Raw genomic sequence first — 23,659 nt, 5'->3', positions numbered from 1 at the left:
TTAGTTAGTATAAATTGAATTATAATCATTTAAAATGTGCAATTGGACGATATACAAGGCGGAATCACCAAATAAAGGCTCGACCAATGGCGTCATTCTGGATCAATTTTGTTCAGGGTGCTTGAGAAAACTTTCTTTTTTATTATTATATGGCCTAATGGTGCTTATTATGAAGTCATATTAGGTTTAAATTTAAATTTTTGCTACTAAGTATAATAATTGCTCTGTAACGGAAAATAGACATATCCTCTTTTAGTACATTCCTTTCCGAGTCCCCCTATGACGTAGGGCAAAGTGGTATCGTCCACAGGGCGCGAGGCTCCAAACATTTCTCGTTGGGAAAACGTCGACAACTTACTAAGTAAGTTACAGTTTTGTATACTTAATATGTTTTAAAAGAAACATATTAGTAAGGCGTTTTATAATACATATGGACCAGTAAATGTTCAATATTTCGACGTGACATTGTCAACTTATAGTGTGGTTAAGGGGGTTGCCGTCACAATTTAGCTAGCAAAATGTACTACTTCAGCTACTTTCTTGTATTACTACTAAGCGAGTGTTCGCCGAATAAACCACACAATTTATTTATTCGCGTATTTCGTGATTTCAACATCTGTAGGCGATGATGGACATTGTTTAGGAACACTGGGGAAGCTCTGCTTACCTCATGACGTCATCCACGGACACATTGACCCATAATAACAGACGCATTATTATTTTTTTTTAAATACCAGTTGTGTTACCATCTGTGTAAAGCAAAACGTTTTGCTAAAACTCTGATAATGGCTCTCATTAAATAAACGTATTTGTCATGGTGCTACACTCTGCAGTCTTACCCAAGTAAGGCAGTGTATTTGTCTGGATTGTTCCATCAGAATGGAGGAAAGAGTGAATGTGGACAACAGGGAGGAGGTGATGCTGTTGGAGGAAAACATTCGGCATCTCCAGGCAGAAGTGGCAGAACTACAGTGCCAGCGTCAAAGCTACCAGGAGGAGCTCTCTTTGCATTCCAGCGAGCCATTGCAAGATGCACTGTCAGTTATTCTTTATTAAACCTTTCACATGCAACCAGAGATTAAAGCCGTATGAAAAGTTCCCATCATGATTATTTTGAGTATGACCTAATGACCACGATTATCTGTGATAATATTGCGATATTATTCCAATAAATCACTAAACCAAAAGAAGCGTCACGAAGCTCTGAAGCACATCTTTCAGTGTTTTGACAGCCATCTGCCCGCATGTGTGACAGGTCGCTGGTGTGCGGACACGAGCCACAAGAAGGCGCCCACATGGTTCTGTCCAGTTTGAGGGAAGAGGTGGAGCAGATGGAGAAGGATCTGCAGTGGCAGAGCCGCATGAACGGCATCAGTCTGAGGAGCTGCACTGCTAGCACTCTGCAAAGCAGTATGTCAAAAACCAAAAAACCCCCAAAAAGACATCTGTTTTCTATTGTGCTGCCCAGAGGTGGGGTAGACCTTGGACTGGTCGCCAGCCAAAGTCAGGGAACATACAGACAAACAAGGATTGACAGACACATTCCCAACCATGGACAATTTGGAGCAGGGGGTCCCAAATAAATCACAAAACGTTGTGAAGGCCTGCCATCTTAACGCTAACGCACAATACAAACTCCATAGACAGGCTAATGAAGCTCGCGTCAATGTTGCCAGACATTTAAACCCTTAAAAGCAATTTTCTATTTAAATGCAAATAGTAGTAATGTTTGCGGACAGATCATAATGGAAACAAAAAACAAAAAATATTACTGCTGCGATGGTACAGAAGTGTACTGCATTCACTTGGGGTGGAGCTTTGTTTTTTTGTGTAATTTTTTTTAAATTTTCTGTTTTTCTGAATATTTTTTTTCTGTTTTACTGCCTTTTTTTCTATCATAAAAAAGTATGCTGAAAACGGGGAAAAAATTATTCAGAAAAATTACAGGAAAATAAATATTCCGAAAAACGGGGGGGAGGAGGAAATTATTAAAAAAAAAACAGAAAACAAATATTACGCTTAACAGAGCATCAGTTTCTGTTTTTCTGAGTATTGTTATTTATTTTTTACCTCTGAACTCCAAGTGACTTGTTGCAGACTATCTAATGGCGGACATTTTCCTGCATGCAATACGTAGAAACTTAACTGTTCACTTCAAATAATTAATTATGCAGATCGATTGCCATGTTTGTATACTTACCTTAACTGAGCCAGTAAGTGATATAGTTGAAGGTACGTTGGAGGTATGCGGGAAAGTGTTTGCCATTAACGAATCTGCAACAAGTCACTTAGAGTTCAGAGGTGAAAAAAAAGAATATTTTTTTTAATGACAGAAAAAAATATTCTGAAAAAACAGAAAAGAAAAAAAACACACAAAACAAACAAAGCTCCCTGGGGAAAAATAGTCAGAAAAACAGGAGTTGAGTGAATGCAATACGCTTCCAGATGGTCTTCTTTTGTGCTTCTTGTCTGTCTAATTGTCTGTATGTAATATACTGCCCCCTGCTGGCACTCACATTATACCCATTGAATTAATGCATGAAATCATGATGCTGTTTACTTCTTTACATTCTCTTTTAGTATGTTGTTACTATACACTACAGTATGTTTTTATTCCAAAAATATTTATGACTTGCAAGTAAAGATTGTGTTCTTTTTTTTAGGCAGCACTAATTCAGTGCAGCAGATGCGTGTGTCTGGCCAGTGCTCAGAGTTGGAGTTCCAGGTGGAGTTCGAGCTCTCAGAGGTCAAGGTGAGTCGTGACGTGACGCCGGTTGACTTACAAGTTGTTCTCATTCAAAAGCACTTCTTACTTGATAGGAAGTTGTGTCACGTGACTTAGCTTTAACCACTTCAGTAGGTCAGTTGGGGGCAGTTGGCTCAAAGACAGTTTTTCTAATAGGAACGCTGAACTTCAGCTTCTTTTATTCAATGTGAAATGATCTCAGTCTTTGGACGTTTTCTGTCTTTTATGCACGCTTTCCTTCACTGCAAAATCCCGCTTTACATTATAACAAATAATCTTACAATATAAGTAGAATTAAAACAAAAACAAAAAAACTGTGATGCACTGAACCCGCCAAAATTGACCTGTGACTCACTCTAATGTATTCAGAACAAATCTCTGAATTCACTTTACGGGGTTTTTCATTTTTCATTCAAAAAGGATGCTAATGTGTTGTGTGGCCACGAGGGGGTGGCAGAGGTTCAAACTCGTTGGTGCACCGTGATGAGTTTAGCAGCTGACCTCTGTTACAGGTTTCACCACGCTAATAAAACAAGAAATATTACTGTAAAATGATCCGAAAGTATCATTGAATGACCTTTTGTGTAGTTCAACGTTTTTATTATTGGGATTAACAAAGAGAACAGCTGCTTTGCGCAATCCTCCCTCTCATTGTTTAAGCTTGTTTTCATTACACGGCTAAGTTATGTCGCACGCAGAGAGACATCCATTAATCACTCTGCTCTTTTAATACGGCTTTAATTCATTGTGTTTTATTTTTTTTTGTTCCCCGCCACATGGTGATGGATCTCCGCCGGGTAATCTCAAGTGTTTGCTCAGTAATGTAACACACCACAATGGATGCCGAGAGGAAAGCTTCAATGTTTTTGTGGGGAAACTTTTCTGTTGTGTTTTTCCTTCTTGCTGAGAACGAGATGTTGAGATCAAAATGTGCTGGAACTCCCGCGAGCTCGTTTTTCGTGTTTGTAAGATTCAGTGGAGCAGCAATGTTGGGAATTCAAACAAAATTTTATGAAAAATGCAACATATTTATATAGCACAGTTAATGACAGGGTTGACAAATGTGTTCATTTTAAATGCACAGGATATTGTTAGTAGAGGTGTGCCCCCAAAAAATCGATTCTCATTTAAAACTATTCAGAATCGATTTTAAATGTCCCAAAATCGATTTTTTTAAAATTATTTTATACTGTCTTGCCCTTGTTCGTGTGTGCCTTTATTGGGAGCGCTGCTCATGTTATACACAATTTGGCCACTTAGGGGCAGTGTGGTTCCGCGAGTTCAGATACACTGTGAAGTTGTAGCCACGTTAGAGAGTAGAAGGAAAAAGTCACAATCAAGTTATTTCAATAAAAGTTGTTTTTAGCGGCGTAGGAAGAGCATATGCCGCTGAGTAATGTTAACATGCTTCTCTGTATACATTCCTGAAGCGTTTTGTATGAATAGCCGTTCTTTTGTGCCACAAGTAGCGCGCTAATTAGCATTAGTGAGTCAATCTGGAGGAGATCATGACGATTCTTTGCACATCTATAAATTGAAGCAGAAAGCATTGTCAATCAAATCATTTTGAATCCAAAATAGTTCTGAATCCAAAATCTGAATCGAATCGCAGACCCAAAAATCGGAATCGAATTGAATCGTGAGACAGTCAAAGATTCCCACCCCTAATAGTTCGGCAATATAACTGAAAATAAAAACAATAGAACATAATAAACAAATCAATAAAGCACTCAGTAAAAAATCAATAAATTAACAACTAAACAGAAAGCTCAAAACTCTTTATGCTTTGTCAAAAAAACGTCACGGGGAAAAAAAGAGTTTTTTAAGAAGTGATTTAAAAACTGCCAAATTAGAGGTTTGAAGCAACTTTTTGACATTGTCCGTCCATCCATCAATTTTGTGGGCGGCAATCTACGGTAATCGGAGAAGCCGCGACTTCCCTCACCCCAGCCACTCTGTGGCATTCCCAGGCCGCGTTGATATGAACCCCACTGGAGTTCTAGGCAGGACACGCCCTGCTGCAATATGATTGGTCGCCACACCGGGAGAAGGGCAGACTACGCTCATGTAACGAGATTAGCATTCCAAATATATTTCACGTTTGTATACATTAAAAGCCATCAAGTTTGTTGGTTGAAATGTTACTTGGGAAAGATTTTTTCAGGTTCCACCGTTTTGAGATTCCAGAAAACCGACGGGAACAGATGTTGGCGATTGCATTTGTGTGTGTTTGTGTTGCAGGGGGGAGAGCGGCCCGAGAAATCAATCCACAGCCTGAATGTTGTGACGGGTGCCAGCGACCTGCACAACTTCAGCAGCTTCCTCTCCGGGTGAGTGGATCACGCACTTCCTGCCCGGCTCATTCCGACGAATGGCGAGTTCGACGACACGCCGCCTCGAGTGTCCGCCAGAGACCCGCGAGTTGCTAGCGCAAAGTGTAGCTCAAGGTTGCCTTTCTGCGGGCTCCCGCGAGAGCTTCAGCAAGTCGTAGCAGATGTGTGAAGCTCGCCGTGCTCTCTCCGCTCACATCTGGACGCTGCCTGTCTGGAAAACAACACGTGGAAAAACACTGCGGGCTAATGAGTGCGACGCCGAGACGTACACGCTCGGCCGTCGTCGCATAGAGCCGGATTTATTCACAAGCACAGCGGCTGATTTAGTGACGGCGCGTTCGTGTCTCTTTTGGAGGTCCCGAGACCGATGGGCCGTTAAACCCTGTGGACTCTGGGCCCCGAGTTGAAGAAAGTCAGATGTGGCCTGTCGTGGGGGTTTCCTTTTCCAGACTGATGGTGCAACGCCAAGATGCACTGAGGTCCCCCCGACGCATGCCTCTTGGCAAGCAAGACACGTGGCGAACCCCAGTTCTGGCTTTGTAGGCTAACACAATGACCCGACCCAAAACACAATCATGACACAAGGTTTACTTGGTTGTTGAATTCCACAACCCCGCTCCAGAGAAGCAACTCTTTGTAGTAAAAGTAGTAAAAATATCTCCTGTTTGTTTAATGTTCAGTCATCTCACGTCGAAAGCAGTATTTGTGTTTGTCCGCTTGAATAATTGGCAAAGTGTACTTTTAAGTGCTGCATCCATGAGTGAAAACTTTGCTCTTGCCTTTCTGTCATAGGCATTCCGTTTTTTTCTTTACACTCTGGTCTAGTAGTAGCCGCTTGCCTGGTCGCAACCCCCTAGTTCATAGGTGTCAAACTCCGGTCCTGGTGGGCCGCAGTCCTGCAGGTTTTGGAGGTTTCCCTTCTCCAACACAGCTGATATATGATCAGCTCGTCAGCAAGCTCTGCATAAGCCTGATAACGATCCTGCTGATTGGAATCAGCTTGTGTTGGAAGAGGGAAACCTCCAAAACCTGCAGGACTGCGGCCCTCCAGGACCGGGGTTTGACACCCATGCCCTAGCTCCTCCGTGGTTGTCATGGTATCGAAGACAATAATCGTATTACCATAATTGCATTGGCAAGTAGGCGGGGTTGCCAATGACTCAACTATTTCTTCATTGAAACGATTCTTTTAAGCTGTTTACAATAAACTAATGGAACCATTTTCAGGTCTTGTATACTATTGTATACTTAAGACTGAAAAAAAAAATTGGAGTCTGGCACTCAAAATCGGGCATGTCAGTGTCTTCAGTTTTAATTTGTAGTTGCAAACCACTTGAAGGAGCAAATTGAACCGCATATGTGACAATCTGGCAACAAAAAAAGAGCTCATTATATAAGTTGGAAGTTGTGCCCACACTGGAACATATTTGCATTGACAGGCTGTATGTTTTAACTTTGGCTGCGCCGAAGACGCAAAGTGTCAAAGCCAATTAATCGTCCAGCTGTTGAGTGCACACCGCACTTAAATCAGACTTGCGCTCTCGCTCGCTATTTCGTTTCCATCGGCTCCGTGCGGTGGAATAACAATTTGTGGAAACTTCACCCAGCTGCCGTCAAGCCCCTCAGGCCCCTGTGGAAAATTCATTTTTTTTTTTTTTTTTTTTGGTCAGGCTCACCCAAATGGGCATAAACAAATCATTTTTTATAGTTCACTACAGTGGTGATGCTCTTTGCATGAAAGCTGATTTTATTTATTTATTTATTAGGGCCCCACCGATATGCATTTTTTTTATACCGATTTTTGGCAGAAGAAAATACCGATTACCGATTAATCTGCCAATTATTTAAAATATATATATAATGCATAATATTACCCCCCCCCCCATTCCTTTTCAATGGGTGTCACTTACGCACAAACATTTGCTATTAAGATAATTTGATCTGATTCCATCTAAAGTCCATAGAATGACCTTATCAAAGAATTTCATGAAGATTATTGTATAGATATTTGTGTCAATAATAAAACCATTCTCACTTGTTTGCAACTGCTGTAAAGCATTAAAAGGAACCCCAACTGTAATGACAAGTTTGCTCTATATTATCTATTGGGTTGTTACTAACATAACTATGAGATTCATTTTTCAAAAATCATTTCCAGTTGAATACATTTTGTTAGAAACTCTATTTGGACGAACGCCGCCATTGTTATTTACGTCGCATTCAGTGCGTAGTGACGTAGAATGGCGGCGGTCTGTCTGCCGAGCAATGTGAAACGGCTATAATGATAAAAAAGCAAGGTAAGCCTCTGTAACGTTCCTAAAGGGACGATCAAAACTGTTGGATGTGTCTCGTGAATGACGACAGCACGGCGTGGAGGATGGCGACTCTCCCGATCGCATGTTGTATCTTTAGGAACGCTACAGAGTCCTGGAATCTTCTTGGATAATGTTTTAAGAGGAAGATAATCGTCCATTTGGCCCAATTGGCCGACTGTTTTGGCCGATAAGGCCAATAATCGTCCGATTATAATCGACTGATTAATCGGTTGGGACCTATTATTTATTAATTTTCAGCTGGATATAGACTCCAGCTCTTGTGAACGGGCTAAGCGCTACAGAAAATGGACGAATGGTGGACGTTTCATCTGTTGTTGATGTGCAAAAATTGTCCTCTCAGGGTGGAGGACAGCAAGGACCTCCTGCTGTTCTTTAGGACACTCAGGACTTTCTCAGACAGGATGGACGAGCGACGTCGCGCCTTCCAGCAACTTCAGGTAAGCGGCGGCACGACGTCGGCTCTGCGTCCCTTCATCTGCATCTGTGGCCTTTGTTCCTTCAGAACTCTCTTGGGACAAATGAGAGAGTCTGACTCGGCAAATTGTTGACTCTTAATGTCTTTGGCCCTCATCTATCAGCGTCCATGTTGTCTTGTCCGCCTTTTAGCGATCACACGGTCAAAGAGTCCAGTAGGATTTTTTTTGGGGGCCGGATTTGAACCCATGACCTTTGCACTCTGAGGCGAACGCGCTAACCAGTTGGACACGGTTGCCGCCCAAATAGTTTCCAAATTCAAACACATTTTTTTGTGTGTTTTGCAATTAGCAGATCTGTCCTGCCTCCAGTAAGAACTCAACATTTAATCAGTTTGTAGAAGTAAAACGAAGCCGCTGTTTACTTGAAAGCTTTGCCAAGTTGGCGCACAAACACGGCATTAACTCGCATTTTCCGTACTTGCCTGCGTGCTTTCTCTCAGTTTTATTTTGCTCCGCTTGCATTTTTTTTTAAAGCAAAGTTGGAAAATGCGATTGTTCTATAGTGCGCAACTGGTAATGACACGCAGACGCTGGAGTGTTGCGCAAAGGAAAGCACACACACACACACACAAAAATAGTCGCACTTATTTTGTTGTTTGTGTTGCAAGTGGACCACAGCCACATTTTCACAGCACTGATGGTGCTCGGCCTTTTAACGGCTACAAACCACAAACATTTACGAGCTCTTGTGTGCATTTTTCATCTGTGGATGTTTTTAGCGGTTAAAACACTGACAGCTTTTGTTGCGGTGCAGTTCTAAAACAAGATACAACTTGTGTTTCAACATTGCCTCCATATGCCGTTAAAATGGGTTTGAATTCAAGCAAAAGTGTAGACCTACGGATTTACTTTGAGAAGTTAGCATTTCGGAATGACGGCCACTTTAGGCACACAATCTCAGTTTGCAGGGGCTCAAAAGTATCGGGACACATTTTTGGATGACCGTTTTTTTGAATTCCGCAGCACTTGGACCATCAAATTGTGTCTTTTCTCCCGGGATAGGGGGAGATCCTCGCCTGCTTTCTTTATGCCTCAATACTTTTGAGCTTGTGAAAATGGAGGCCATTCAATACAGACTCAATGTTAAGTCTTGATCAGCATGACCATCAACTCCAAAAAATATAGTTGTACAGATGTTTCTTCTTCACCAACAATGCTTCCAAACACATAAAAAAAAGTTCCACTTTATTCAAATATCTTAAGCCATACGCATACCACTGTACAACCACTATTCTCTATACACATTGGTAATCATTTTTATTAGACATCTTTATTACGGAAGGGGGTGGGTTGGGGCTACACTTCATACACAGATTAAATCAATAACGATAAATGCTTCCATACTTAAATCCAAGTTGAGTCTATAAATTAAAGTAAAAAATGACGTCGACAAAACCACCGCCATTGAGAGTCGTAGATATTGATTTTCTTTCTATTACTGGAATGAAATGGCTCGAGAAATCTTTCCAATAGTGTTTACATCGGTTTTGTTTTTTTAATTCATTGGCTTTTATTGAAGGTGCAACATGAGAACGACAATTCAAGGAGATGTTAAACTATTCTCTCAGGCCTTCGTTTCTAAGTGGCATCAACAGTTCTGCAGTCCACTCAACTTTGACCTGAAGTTAGCAGGAACTAGAAGCCCAGTGGTTTGAATATTTGATATTCCCCATCAGAAGGCATGAAAACAACTTTGTAATTTGACTTTGTTTTTCGTGCTTCGTTTGTAACGTTGAAGGGCAGTTCCCCCCCCCCCCCCCCCAAATGCAGAATATTTTTGGTGTCCCCCGAAGAACAAAAATTCTTTGGTTATTCTATTGAGAAGGACTACAGTAATGGCGGTGGTTCTTCACCGGTACCGTCCGATCGGCAGTACTTTCATACACGTGAAGCTGTCGGGGTACTTGGAGAGCACCACGGGATTGCCGTCCAGGCGAACTTCGCTGAGGCCGGGCCGAAGGTAGTAGGTGTCGTTGGACCTGCAAAAGGTGTCGATGTTGACATCCGTGATGTTGTTGTTCTGGTGGCCAGAAGGATAAAGTGTCACCAATGGAACCGAGGCAGTAGCAGACCCACACCACAAGCAAAAACCGCCAGGCCGAGTATTTGACTTTTTGAGTTATCCCATCTCTACATTTCTGCCCACCGGGCCCGAGAAGACCTCCCGTCTGATCGGAGTGGAGTGGAGTTATTACAGGCATGTCATCAGACTTCTCCGCCATGCTCCGACCGCACGCAATGACGCCATCTTACAGGTTCTTTTGCAATTGAGCATCCTTCATCCTTCATCTTAGAAGAAGACCTGGAAATGGTCAACATCGCCCTAAATGGCTTCTTCGGATCAAAATGTTAGATGTCATGTGTCTTTTCAGGCACGGCTACTTGGGACTTTTCTGATGGGTCTACTCATGATAAGACATACTGTAGTTCCTAAATTCCATGTTGCTAATTAATTGATACTGATTATTCAATAAATGATAACTGAATAGACGTTGTCATTTGAAAAGGACTCTACTCTAAAATGGCTGGTTCAAATCCAAAGTCGGACTTTTCAGGCCTGGCTTCTTGAGACAAATTTCATGTTAAGAAGAGATAAACTGCTGAGTTTTCACCGTAATACTTAAGAACAAAGCAATTTGCCAAAATGACACTACAAAAACCAAAATGCCGGACATTCCGCGTCTGACTTTTTTCAAGGCTTTTTTGATGCGTCTATGATCAACATTTCTACTAAACTTCATGTTGCTGGGAGCAGAATTTTTCAAAAGCTTATAAAAAAAGCAGATTGATTTCCAAATCTTCAACGATATCGAGTACATACCTGTAGATGTAAGGTCCGAACCTTCTCCGGGATTTGTGGGACTGCCTCCATCTCATTATCAGCCAGATACAAGTTGACCAGACCTGTCAGTTTCTGTCAGGTTATGATAACGACAATTTCATCAATCAGGATATCAGAATATCTTGCCAATATGACCTTCACGGTCTACGATATGTTAGACTGAACAATGCCGCTAAGAAAACATTGCAAGGTAAATTTGGTATTATTTAGTAAGCGATATATACTTTGAAAGCAGTAGCTTTGACACCCTTGGTCTCCAGGAGGTTGTTGTTGGCGTTGAACGACATCAGCTTGGCAGGAAGCGCCGGAAGCCTGACCAGCCTGTTGTCCGCCAGCGACAGTTCCTCCAGTAGCGGCAGCTTAGCGAACGCCCCGTCCTCAATCTCCGAGATCAGGTTCCCCGTTAGGTCGATCCTCTTCAGCGTTACTGTTGCGCGATGAAGAAAAAAACACCACCACCGGGGTTCGTTTATCTTTGACGTTGCATGTTGAAGTTTTGTATTGTCCAATTTTGACTTGCAGTTCCCAAAATTTCAGCTATTGAGCAAATATAACTCTTTTTTTTTTTTTTTTTTTTTTCCTCCTTAAAAAAACCCCACTTTGTTCGCAGTGTTTATTTGATTCTTTCCTGTGTGGATACTCTTGAATTTATTGGTTTGGCGGTTTACAACACGCTGGAGAGACTACGTCTCACGGCTGGCTTGGGAACGGCTTGGGATCCCATCGGAGGAGCTGGCTGAAGTGGCTGGGGAGAGGGAAGTCTGGGCTTCCCTGCTAAAGCTGCTGCCCCCGCGACCCGACCCCGGATAAGCGGAATTGAAGACGGAACGGAACGGTCACCAGTTGAGGAACCAGTTGAGGTGGCTGGGGCATCTGGTTCGGATGCCTCCTGGGCGCCTCCCTGGGGAGGTGTTCCGGGCATGTCCTACCGGCAGGAGGCCCCGGGGACGACCCAGGACACGCTGGAGAGACTACGTCTCACGGCTGGCTTGGGAACGCCTTGGGATCCCATCGGAGGAGCTGGCTGAAGTGGCTGGGGAGAGGGAAGTCTGGGCTTCCCTGCTAAAGCTGCTGCCCCCGCGACCCGACCCCGGATAAGCGGAATTGAAGACGGAGGAGGACGGAGGCGGTTTACAATAGCTGACAAGCTTCATCGTTTTGTTTTGGCGCGGCCATGCCACACTGGTGTGTTACGACGCAACTTACCGATGTCGGCAAAGTCCCTGGTGTTGATCTTTTTTATTTTGTTAAAGCGGGCGTACAGGTAGGCTGTCTCCTTGGGCAGGGTGGGAACGGCGGTCATGTCCGGGCTGATTTCCTCGCAGTACACCGAGCCGGTGAGGCAGACGCACAGCAGACAAGTGGGCAGGTCTGCAACAAAAGTGGCACACAGAAAAGACTTCGCCTATTCATGGTTTCTTTTGGAGAAATGTCACTAGATGCGGCGAAAGCCATATCCAAATCGAAGTTGGTGTCAAGGAAGCATTTTGAATAAGAGTTGTATTGAAAGCAAGAGTCTGGCGAGTATTTTACACATGGCGCCAGATGCTGATGTCATGTAATTATAAGATTGTGGGAAAACGTCGTATTTGTTGGTATCTGCGGAAAAGTCACGGATCGATAAATGCTTAACTCCGGTCGACTGTTACGTCGCTGATCAAGCGCCAGTTTTACGTGGTCTTTCCACAATAGCCATTTAAACCAGCGTTTTCTGCCATTTTACTGGCGTGCCGTCCTGTGTGTAAGGTGTTTGATGACGCTTTTTTTCCCAGACCAATGCCTGTACAAGTTTTCACTCTTGAGTATGCACCGATACCACTAATACTTTTGATGCATAGAATTTCAATGAACACAATCAGAAATAATTGTGCAAAGACCCTTCCATTGTGACACACGTGACGACTCAGCAATGTGTATCGGTGGCTAGTATCAGCAGCTGTCATGATTATAAAAGCTGGCAAAAGTGAAATGGGGACCAAACAATAACAAGTAAATTACAAGAAAAGAAAATGGAACTTGAAACCATGCTGTTGTAAGAAGTTAAAAACTGCATAATTCTAATAAACTACATTTTGGTTAATGAATCAGGTAAACACTTGGCTACAATTGTTAAAAAGATTGCAAAAACTCAGCCTATAATCTTAAAAGAGGAAGAATCAGATAATATTTATACAAATAATAAACATTTAAGGACTTTTACAAACATTTATACATTATAAGTTAAAGGTGAGTACCCAGAATAATTAAGTCAACAAAAAGAACATACGAGTAAAGCATTGATGATGAGATCGAAACTGCAATTAAGACGAAAGAAGGCCCCAGGGATGGATGGCTGTCTTATCGAATTTTACTCCATATTTTGGCCCAATATTAAATCTCTTTTCTTGGAGGTAGTAAATGTATTTGTTAAAGTAGCACTAAGGAACTTTTCAGCCTTAATAAAATATTTTCATAATTTTTCTGATGAAACATGGACTTAAAACGAGTTGAATGGTACCCTTGCCATGGCCTCATTTTTTTACTAGCACTGTGAGGAGGATGGTAGGAACACTGCCACACAAAAAAAAATGCAAATGTGCTGACTGCTTTATGGCATACGTCACAATTACTGCTTTCCTGGCAGAAGCTGCAAAACAACTGAAAAGTTTTGCCAGAGGAGACAAAAAAGAAAAACAAAAAAGGGAAGCTACCCGGATAAATGGACTTTCAAGGATCAACATTGGCCCGGCAATCACTCGCTGGCGTGAGTTAAGAAGAAAAAAAAAGACGCAATGCGCTTGTTCTCATGGGAAATGTGGTCTTCCTTCAGGCATAACAATACCTTTTTTGTCCATATGGTGCCGCCATAATCAACATAAATCGAAAGTTCCCTAGTGTTGCTTTAAAGAAAAAAAAGTTGCCAGAAGCCATGTATTTTTGTGCCATTTCAGTGATTTCAAACCGTGCCATGGGTGCAATAAACCTTCTGATTTTCAAATGATTACTTCAATCAACAGTGAGAAGAAAATCTGAACAAAAGTCATGAAATAAGGCCGGTTCAATGCCGATACTGATTCCTGGATATTATCGGCTAATTATCTCAATGGGGTAAACCGCAACGACCATTTGAATGTGCACCCCGTGAATGAAGTTTTTTTTTTTTTGGCTTACCTGATGCATCCCCCCCCGCTGGGATGGGACTGTTGTCTGGTTCGTCGGCCGAAGGCAGCGCTCTCTGCGGAATCAGTCAAACCCAATGTCAAAGACAAGTTTGTGTATACATTGATTTGAAGTTAAGTCAAGTTTACGCCATATTTGTAATCCAGTTGGATCCAGTTTTTTTTCTCTCTCTCTCATCGTCACTAATCAGTCAGTCAATTGTATTACATCCAGCCAGAGTTTTGCTGAATAAAAGCCATTCTATTCTTAATTTGTCGTGAAACAGTAAATGCTGTTGAGCGTCTGTGTCGGGCACAATGATGTCCTTGTGTCGTTTGTCCGCTACACAGAACTTTTGACTCCAGTCAATCCAAAAAGCATTTTCCTTGAGACAATTGCTCACGTGGCCGCACGGCAACATTTACACCAACCAGCAATGGTGGATTTATTGTGTCGCGGAAGCTTCTGAGCATGATTTTTGCTTTGACAGCAACAAGTGGAGATGGTGAACAATATAAAACGCTGTTCTTAAACGCATGCCTATATTCCCATTTATTCAGGTCATTTCTTTCGTCAGGGCATTTGAATTGATTGCAACTGGACTAGTGTTTGTTTGAGAGGACGTTTAGCCTCTTGTCTGATTTTAGAAGGCGTCATCTGTCATGCAACAAGGCTTGACCTTGACCGGGCTGGTGCAGTCCTAACCAAGCCTTAAACGTTGTTTCCAACTGGATTTCCGCTTTCTTGCCATGTAATCCTCAGGCCCGCTCTTTGACGGAAGTGTAAAGTTCCAGCGCATTTCAAGCTTTTATGACTAAATAACATCATCACATATAACAAAAGCTCTCCGTAAAAAACAAATGCATCTCTGTGCGATAAACGGAGCATCAAGGCTGGGGTTCACATTGGAAGTCTTCAGCGTTCCCCTCGGCAACCGTGACCAAATTGATTTAGTGTTTAACAACAGATGGGAAAACTTGAGATTTTTCCCGACTGTTCGGTCCATTTGTTCCGAGAGACAAGCGGTCCCGAGAGCGCTAAATGCAAATGACATTGAAAAATGGACTTGCGAGATTCATGCACACGTTTTCACCGCAAAGCAGTCAAACGTTTTGGTTTGGCTTGGCTGGCGAGCTTGTGAAAACGGCTTCTTGTGGTTGTGTGAGGGTTTCTGTGGTGGATGTGAAGTCTTTCCAGTGTGGAGTTTTGGTCTGCCATGAGGAAATGTTGGCCTCCACAATAGTGTGCAAAGAGCAGACTTTGGCAAAGGTAGAGTTGGGCACTAAATGATGTGGAGGTGAATTTGTATGTGTCTCCAGGGTGGGGGGGGTTTGGGGGGGGGGGCACCGTTTAAGGTTAGTGTTAGAAATGAACTTTTCGAGTTTATAACAGTCACAGCCTTTGCGCACCCTTGGGGGAAAAAGTTTTTGGGGAGAATCTAATGATCGAATCGGAATTCATTGACATTCGATTCAAATTGGATCGTTGAAAGCAGTCGTTCCCCAACTTTTTAAGACACAAACGCCCTTCAGCCATGTTGGCACACCCCCTTTCTTACACATGGAACGAAATGAACCGGTTCATAAGCAGTAAAGTTTTGTTTTGTTTTTTGGGTTCTTTTACACAAATTCTATTCCTGGTGCACCCATGGGAGATTATTTTTTTTCTTAGATTCTTTGCTACAATCTAATGATGCAAATTGTTATGTAGTATCATTTGAAGTGGTTTTTCCCCTACTTTGTAAGCCACGACCCCTTCAACATCGCATATTTATATATTTTTAGCCACTGCACACCATTGCACGCCCCTCCCTCCCGAAGAAGGAAACATTTGCATTTTTTTTTATTGATAGTTACAACTACACAATTTTACTGACTAACATTGAACTAAATTATTTAGTATCATTTTTAAACGGTCTTTCCTTAACTTTTTTTTAATCACATGCCCCTGATTATGAAACTAGCCTTTTTCAAAATCAAATATTTATAAAGTTAATGTTGATATTTTATTTGTATCTTTTAAAGCAAGCTTCATGAACTTTTCAAGTCATTATTCTGCATCCAGTCTTAATCGTGTACCCTCTGTGGTGTTTTCCTTGAAAAGTAGCACATTTGTAAGTAAAACACATGAGAAAGTGGAAAGTCAGTTCTTACCCTGACCCGCGTCGATTTGAAGTCGTTGCCGAAGAAGCTGCCTGGCTGCCTTCCTGGTGTGGCCCCCGCCGCCAGCCGAGCGTCCCCGTGGGAGCCGGCGGCCAGCCACGGCGCCAGCAGCACGCACGTCAGTACGAGCGCCCTCATGCTGCTCGCCATACGTTTTGAATTTGGGACAGCAGATGCGCTGTGCTTCAAGCCCCCTCGCCGGGCTCTTTCAAATGACGCTATTTAAAGGCTCAAGCCGCGCGCTAAAAAGCTGACTTTTTTGTTTTTAACCCTTTCCCAACCGGTCTCACTCCTACAAGACCCGCAGGAAATCGTGTTTCTTTGTTTATGGAACATATGAACAAATAACAAAAAAATATTGTAACGGAAAGTACAAAATTAAAAAAAAAAAGGTTGAAAAGAAGAGAAACCTTTATAAAAGGTCGTCATTTAGTGGAGGACATGAGATTTTTGTGAAAAGTAACTTTGATGCTATTTATTTATTTATTTATTTTGCTTTTGGAACACCTTGAACTACAACAACAGAAAACAAGACAAAAGAAGGGCTTGTAGTGGCAAAACAATAATTTAATTCATTAACTAATTTGCTATTTTAAATACTGCCATTGTCCCAGTATCGTATTCATACGCTTTTTATGGTTGTTTTTTTTAAATGCTAGAGCATACAGAAGGCTTTGATGCAGCCTCTGAACTGAAGAGAATGGTTGAAGCAATGGTAGTTATTACAAAAACGGCCAGCAGGTGGGAGCAGAGTATAAGAGATCAATCAGGGCCATGTCGCAAAAAGCTCTTTTTCCCACTGTTTTAATCAGATTTGTGAATAATGATTAAACTTCGCTATATTTTAATGCTAATTGCTGCAAAACAGATAGAAATCTTTCTTTTGGTAGGTTCCATGTTTTTAACACAATATTCTGTGGGACTTGCAAAATCAGTCAAAATCCAGTAAAACAGCCGAGAACGAAGAGGGTTGCTTCAGTGAAAATGGCTGGGAGCGAATGAGTTCATTAAATAATGTTGTTTTTTTTGAGGCTCGAATTGAATGTCAGTGGCTTTTTTAAATGCCGTTTGCCGTTCACTCATTAACATAAATTGTTGATTCCAATAATATACGTTCTTCGTTTAGCGGCGAGGTTGTTGGCATTTCTCGCCATCATAATCGGTGATGACGTGACAAACAGAGATTATAATCTTAAAATCTGCAACTCAAAAAATGCGCCGATCTGCAATCCAAAGGGATGCGACGTCACCATCTACTGGTGGCTTCTTGTCACTCCAGTAATGTCGGAACTTGAAATTTACAGACGAGCTCAGCGAGATGTCTTCTGCGTCTACAAGTTGAAAAACGTACTTGACGATTTTATTTATTGGTGGCGTGGATTTTTGTGAAAATATTTGTTGTTTTTTTAGGTCCATACAGCGCAGTCCGAGAGTGTAGTCAAAATCCTAACTCCTTCAAGAGCAAGATCTACTTGATTTACATTGACGTTAAAAGATTTTGTTTATGTAACGAACGATGACGGCATTCGTCAGCATAAGAAGGTTTCTTGAGTCAGAAGTTGACAACAGTGACTTGCCCCAATGGTTCCACATCATCACAGCGAGGTCTTAATAGTGGCCGGCATATTACATAACATGTCAGCCAGTGCGCTGCGAAAGTGTCAGTCGGTAGTCCTCGAGAGTTGGCGGGTGGCGCGGGGTTAATGCATCGCGGCGGCCCTCCAGTCTGCTCTCGTCCAGTCCCGGCCAGGTGGTCCGCTGTGCTTGCGTCATGAAATTGGGAAGTGGAAAGTCTTCGGGGACTAACGGTCCAGATACTCCACACCTGCCACTGGAAAGGTCCGCTAATCGTCGTGTTGACCATGTGGATTATTTCAACTACTTTTTTTGCATATACCTGATCAAGCAATTGGCAGATGTGCTTAGAATTTGCTTCTGTTCACTATATTTTGTGACAATCGAAAGATTGACAGAGCATAGGCGGCTGTTTCCGTCCTCATTCAACCCAAACAACCTCTTAAGGATTACAGTTGGTTCTAACTAGTAGTGGTATGCTAAATGTTATGAAATAGTGGTGTGCCCAAAAAAATCAATTCTCATAAGAATCGCGATTCTCATTTAGTATGATTCAGAATCGATTTTAAATTGTCCCAAAATCAATTTCATTTAAATTATTTGATACTGTCTTGCCCTTTGTTTGTGTGTGCCTTTATTGGGAGCGCTGCTCGTGTTATACACAATGTGGCCACTTAGGGGCAGTGTGGTTCTGCGCGTTCAGATACACTGTGAAGTTGTAGCCATGTTAGAGAGGAGAAGGAAAAAGTCACGATCAAGTTATTTCAATAAAAGTAGTTTTTAGCGGCGTAGGAAGAGCATAAGCCGGTGAGTAATGTTAACATGCTTCTCTGTATACATTCCTGAAGCGTTATGTATGAATAGCCGTTCTTTTAAGTGATAAAAGTGCCGCGAGTAGCGTGCTAATTAGCATTAGCAAGTCTGACTAGAGTACAGTAGATTATGGCGATTCTTTGCGCATCTATAAATTGAAGCAGAAATCATTGCCAAATCATTTTGAATCGGAAATCGATTCTGAATCGGAAATCGATTCCGAATCGAAAATCGATTCTGAATCGATTCGCACACCCAAAAATCGTGAGACAATCAAAGATTTCCACCCTTACTATGAATTGTTTGCCAAGTGACACGTTTCTGAATTCACTTTACAGGCTGAATTTACACTAAGTTGATATTGACCAGCTCTAATGGAAGGTAAAAGTTCCATACAAAAGTTATTTATAAAAAACTATGTAGTATCTTTTTAAAAAGAAATTACAGACTCTAACTTTGCTAACCGGTCATGTGTTTTTCCGCACACTTTGACTTGGACTTGCCTTTTTTTTCTTTTTCTTTTTTCGTATCAAAAAAAGATAAAAACAAAACAGCACTTTAAATGCGGATGTTGTGTCTTTACCACGCTGATAACCGGGATGGGAAAAAAATCCTCTCTTCCTCCAGTCATAAAAGTTTAAAGGCGCTCATAATTGCTAACACACCTGTAACAGGGAAGGCTCATGTTGCGTGGATGTTTAAATCCTCTTCTTCTGTGTCACATGCTTTCTATTTAAGCTTTTTGCTGTTGAACTCATCTTTGCTGCCGCGCTCGTCCTCGTTCATTTTTTCCCTCTCGCTGCAACTTGTCAAGAAGAAGAAGAAGAAGCATCGATTGGACGCACACAAAAAAAATATGCGGGGAAGCCCGACAAGTCTTTTTGTGTTGCCAAAATCTGAATCCAGTCCAAACGCGGCCGCAAGTCAACAGCTGTGAAATACACTCGGCACACTCTCATCGCGTTAAGAACTCCAATTTTCTTGCCGTGGAAAGTTTTCCCATACTTCGTTGCCAGATTTACTCTCCTTTTCATATTACTTACTTGTGGCGTTGTGTATGTGAATCAGGGGTGGGCAAAGTTGTTGTGCTCAAGTGCCTTATTTGATTTTTAGAATGGACCAATGGGCCGGTGTGTCAACTATGCAAAATAACTCATTTATTCAGTTATTTTTCATTGTAATGAATTTACCACTCTTAAAATGTATAGACTTTTTACATGCTTAAGTTTGCTAATACCTGTCAGAGGTGGCAAAATTCAGGTTCAGAAAGTCTCAGTTTGGTTTTCACCATGGGTGCTAGCTAGGGAGCTAGCTCGCTAGCACCTGGGGCTAAAGTCAAACTGTGGCCTGGTTTTTACTTTCTGAACCTTGATTTGCCATCTCTGCCTGTAATTAGAGATGCCCATTACCATTTCCGTACCTCAAACATTGACAATGTGTGCGGGAAATAAGCATTAGTGAAGGCAGCAAATTTCCATGAGATGGTTTATTTAGCCTTCAGGTGTCTCCAAAGAAGAAGAAGAATGCTTGAAGAATTTGCCATAATTGCGGATGCCGTAAATCAGTGGAGTGAACATGACATGGCTCAAAGGCTTCAGTCAGCGCTCGGTTCCAAATGTAGGTTAGCATCGTGCTATCAGCTGCTAACTGCCCTAATATGGGAGAGGCGTGACCATGGTTGCTCTCCATCCGTCTTTTTCATGACATGACAGGGAAATAAATCATCAAAGGGAAAAGTTTTGCTTCTTGTCCACTGAGTAAATCAAGTGACTCTGTTCTGTATTACTGTAAATATTTTGGAAGCAAACCCACGTGGGAAAGAAGAATTTGGTCTTCCTATACGCGCCGATGATGGCTTTTCCTTCTGCCGGGACTCTCTTCAAATAGTGGCATTCCGTCTTGGAATTCAGTCCCGGAGGAATTCAGGGAAAAAGCACGAGATTGCTAAAACAGCTGCATTGCATGCACGGCCAGCAAAACAACACGTGAAGGTGTAGAAAGATTGCTATGTTGCCCCCCTACATGTCGTTGTGACGGTTTTGTGGGATAAAATTCATGTATTGGTTTAACGTTGTTGTTTTTTTAGTTGCCTGTCGCGAATCATTGGATGAAGCATTTGCCGATTGTGTTTAGAAAGACTGCTGTCTACGAATGCTTCCTGCTGTCAGCTCGATTCAGAGCAGATGTGGCCGAGCGAAGACTGCGCTAAATAAACTAGCGCAATGAAAAGAGGGGCGCAAAAAAAGAAAGAATAACAATGAAGAAGAATTTGAGGATATCACCTGGGCGTCGATCACATTGCTTTAATCATGGCAGCCAAATCCGTGATCGCAATTCACATCTGATTAATTGGACAGTCCTAACTGAATCCTTTTTTTTTTTTTTTTTTAAGCAAAATACATGTTTTGTGCTAACGTCAACGCACGGTACTCCGGTTATTATTACATTTGTGGAATATGTATGAAAAGACATCATTCATTCAACTTTGGAGGTGGCGTTATGTTTGGTGAAATCATTACATTATGCAGACTTGTAATGACAATAAAAGTGCCAGCAAAGTGTGTTGTCTGCTACCACAGCACTTAATTCAAACTAACGATTAAAACGCCATTATTGGATGTTTTTAGAATCCATTATCCTATAAATAATTTTGAGTCGTTGAGTAATGGGAATGTGTTTGGGGTGAAAATCAAAGTCGTGCACGGTTACATCCGGGTGGATCCCCAGTCAAGATCCTTTGCACGACACGTCAATTCACAACCGCTCCATGTAAACGGGTGGGCGGGTTCTACCAAGAAGGGCATCCGGCGTAAATAAAAACAAAAAAAACTCAGCAGCTAATAAAGATGCACACAATTGAAATGTACCGTGACCGTACGTTTAGTTCTCATATAGCACCAAATTTAAAGCCAGGAGTACTTGATAAATGGAAGACACTCGGATGCGAAATTTGGCACAGTTTGTGGGTGGAGCTTGGCGGCAACGTGGGAGGATTCACCGCAAAATGGCGAACTGTAACGACAGAACTTCACTGTACACGGCTAATAAATCTCCCGTGTCTTTGTACATGTGGAACGAGGGGGTGACGACGACGGCGACGGGCTGAGCTGAGCCAGCCGCTGAGTGGAAAAATGGCTTGCGAAGGAGCAGATTGACTTCAGATCGACTCAAATGTAGTTGTAACTCGGTGCATCCAAAACGTCAAACAAGCGCAATCCAAACCAGATGTCAGCACAAGCGCCCCGCGCCAACTGGAACATTTCGCTCTTCGCTTGATAGCTTTAATTACTGCCCATTATGCAGAAATGTAATATTACAAATATATATATGAATTTCAGGGACAAAAAAATGTGCGGCAAATAATCAAATCAGGCTGTGTAAATACTACATCAACAACACGCATTGCGTTCAGTAGTTCAGCTGCTCCTTAAAAGTTTGAGGTATTGCATTTACAGACTAAACAATTTGGCGTGAAAGACCAGAGGTGACAAAAGTACTCACGCTGCACGTAACTCACTTGCTCCCAAAGACGTATAAATACGTTCTATTCTAAATGTTTTACGTGTCCCAAAGACGTATTTATACGTAAATGTTTTTTTGTGTTTTTTTTTTTTTAATGCTAGAGAATACAGAAAGCTTTGATGCAGCTTCCCAAAATTCACGCCTTCCGGGGTATTTATTGTCTGATTCCACATCGCTTACAGTTAACGTTAAATATCAACTGTTTCCCATTCCTTTTCAATGGCACTGACATTGGACTTTTTCTAAGGCCCACTTTCCACGCCCACTTCCATACATGATCATGATTGCCAGGTGTCTGATACTGCTCGGTGGCCAAGTTGGTAAAGTGCATTGCCCAGTAACCAGGAGGTTGCAAGTTTGAATCCCACCTCCCGACTGTACGTTGCAAATATATCCATGGCGGAGAAACCTGGGTTGGACCACTTTTTAGTACATTTGATGGTTCGATACCAACTGACTATTAGATCAGGAAATGGATTGTAGTTCAAGTTTTTTTTTATCCATTTGTCATTTAACTACAAGTAAAAATTTATAGTTTTCGCATAATTTATCTTTCCATTTACTTCATAAGCACATGCATTCAAATCTTAGCGTTCAGCTTTTCAGCATTCTCCCGCATTTTCTGCAGAAATTGCACATTGCACAGTTGCTATTGTTTTAGTATATTCTTATTTTACTTCATTTATTTTCTGGTTGTTCTTTCAAGTTGAGTTTTCAAGGAATTTTTTTGCGGTACCAACACACATTCCCACAAAATGAAATAGGATACCTGAGGTCTCGGTAAGTCCCAAGGCTTGTGAGAATAAAAATAGAACATCAAAATAAGCAGAGTGAAAATGCAAGAGGCTCGAATTGCACCTGATATTTACAACATTTTATTGCAAAAAAAGACTAGAGTGTTGAAAAAAAAACATGCAGGGGAAAAATGAGCATGAGGCTGTGATGGTAGTTTTGAGTAGTTGACTTTTGGTAGTTGAATAAATACCAAGTTTTGAAATGATCAGAATCACAGACGGCGTTCTATGAGTGCAATAAAAAAAAAAGATATATATTTTCCTCCAGACGGCGGCGACGGCCATGTTCTCCTCATCACAATTAGTGCTGGGAGAAACATTTGCGAGCGCGGTGTCTTCTTAAAACAAACCTGATGGCATTAACATGGCAACTTCCAAGAAGTGCACACGTGAGGAACACATTGACGCCGACCACAAACAGCAATAGCAAGCAACTGTCTGGAGAGCGAACGAGGCCTGCTTCGCCACACAGGACACGCCTGATTTAACGCAACCAGAAGAAGACATAACAACATATTTATACGGTATGAAATTCACCGCACGCGTGTGTCTTGAAACCACATTTGCTTGAATTGAAATAAGCCGATGAGAGGATTTCACGTGCAGCTCTTTGGGATATTTGACATCTCATTTCAACAACAAAATACGTTTACAGTAGAAGTACGGATGGACGTCTTCATCATTTTTGGATTTATAGTTTCCAAAAATATTTTTGTCACATTATTATATCATTAAGTAACAGTTTCTTGCTTTAGTACCAACAATGCCATTCATCCCAAATACATGACAAATATTGTTACACTGCGTTTTTGTCTATTATTTTGTAAAATTGTGACGTGAGTGGTAGCATTAAAGGTGGATTACGTCACTTACAGTAAGTCCTCCTCACTGATGTACAGTTTGGTTTCGTTGCATTATACGC

At 41.7% G+C, this 23,659-nt stretch overlaps 2 protein-coding genes across 2 annotated transcripts in view; one reads left to right on the top strand and one right to left on the bottom strand.

Moving 5' to 3' along the window:
* Positions 1-278: 278 nt before the first annotated feature.
* cenpp (centromere protein P) overlaps positions 279-23,659 on the top strand; it is a 68,606-nt gene continuing 45,225 nt past the window's right edge. Inside the window, exons 1-6 of the mRNA XM_086086145.1 lie at positions 279-361; positions 879-1,037; positions 1,256-1,410; positions 2,664-2,752; positions 4,988-5,076; positions 7,756-7,852. Of these exons, the coding sequence (XP_085942271.1) occupies positions 880-1,037; positions 1,256-1,410; positions 2,664-2,752; positions 4,988-5,076; positions 7,756-7,852 (588 nt within the window). The 5' untranslated portion in view covers positions 279-361; position 879. The remainder of the gene's footprint in view (positions 362-878; positions 1,038-1,255; positions 1,411-2,663; positions 2,753-4,987; positions 5,077-7,755; positions 7,853-23,659) is intronic.
* ogna (osteoglycin, paralog a) lies at positions 9,645-16,236 on the bottom strand. Its single transcript, XM_086086146.1, has 6 exons — positions 16,025-16,236; positions 13,884-13,947; positions 11,940-12,104; positions 10,958-11,160; positions 10,713-10,805; positions 9,645-9,911 (listed from the first exon to the last, which is right to left on the bottom strand). The coding sequence occupies exons 1-6, from the start codon at positions 16,181-16,183 to the stop codon at positions 9,741-9,743; spliced, it is 855 nt and encodes a 284-aa protein (XP_085942272.1). The 5' UTR covers positions 16,184-16,236; the 3' UTR covers positions 9,645-9,740.

Source organism: Leptonotus elevatus, chromosome 10, assembly GCF_054856555.1.
Source record: "Leptonotus elevatus isolate MCC_2025b chromosome 10, RoL_Lele_1.0, whole genome shotgun sequence".
Classification (NCBI taxonomy): domain Eukaryota; kingdom Metazoa; phylum Chordata; class Actinopteri; order Syngnathiformes; family Syngnathidae; genus Leptonotus; species Leptonotus elevatus.
Note: the sequence above shows the minus strand (reverse complement) of the source record. Positions and strands in the feature narration are given on the sequence as shown.

What these genes read in the sequence shown, in the direction of transcription:
- ogna (XM_086086146.1), bottom strand. Translation starts at nt 16,183, where the DNA reads ATGGCGAGCAGCATGAGGGCGCTCGTACTGACGTGCGTGCTGCTGGCG. An exon ending in TCAAATCGACGCGGGTCAGG is followed by an intron (nt 13,948 to 16,024) that starts GTAAGAACTGAC and finishes CTGATTCCGCAG; the next exon opens with AGAGCGCTGCCTTCGGCCGA. An exon ending in TTCGGACCTTACATCTACAG is followed by an intron (nt 9,912 to 10,712) that starts GTATGTACTCGA and finishes TCTGGCCACCAG; the next exon opens with AACAACAACATCACGGATGT.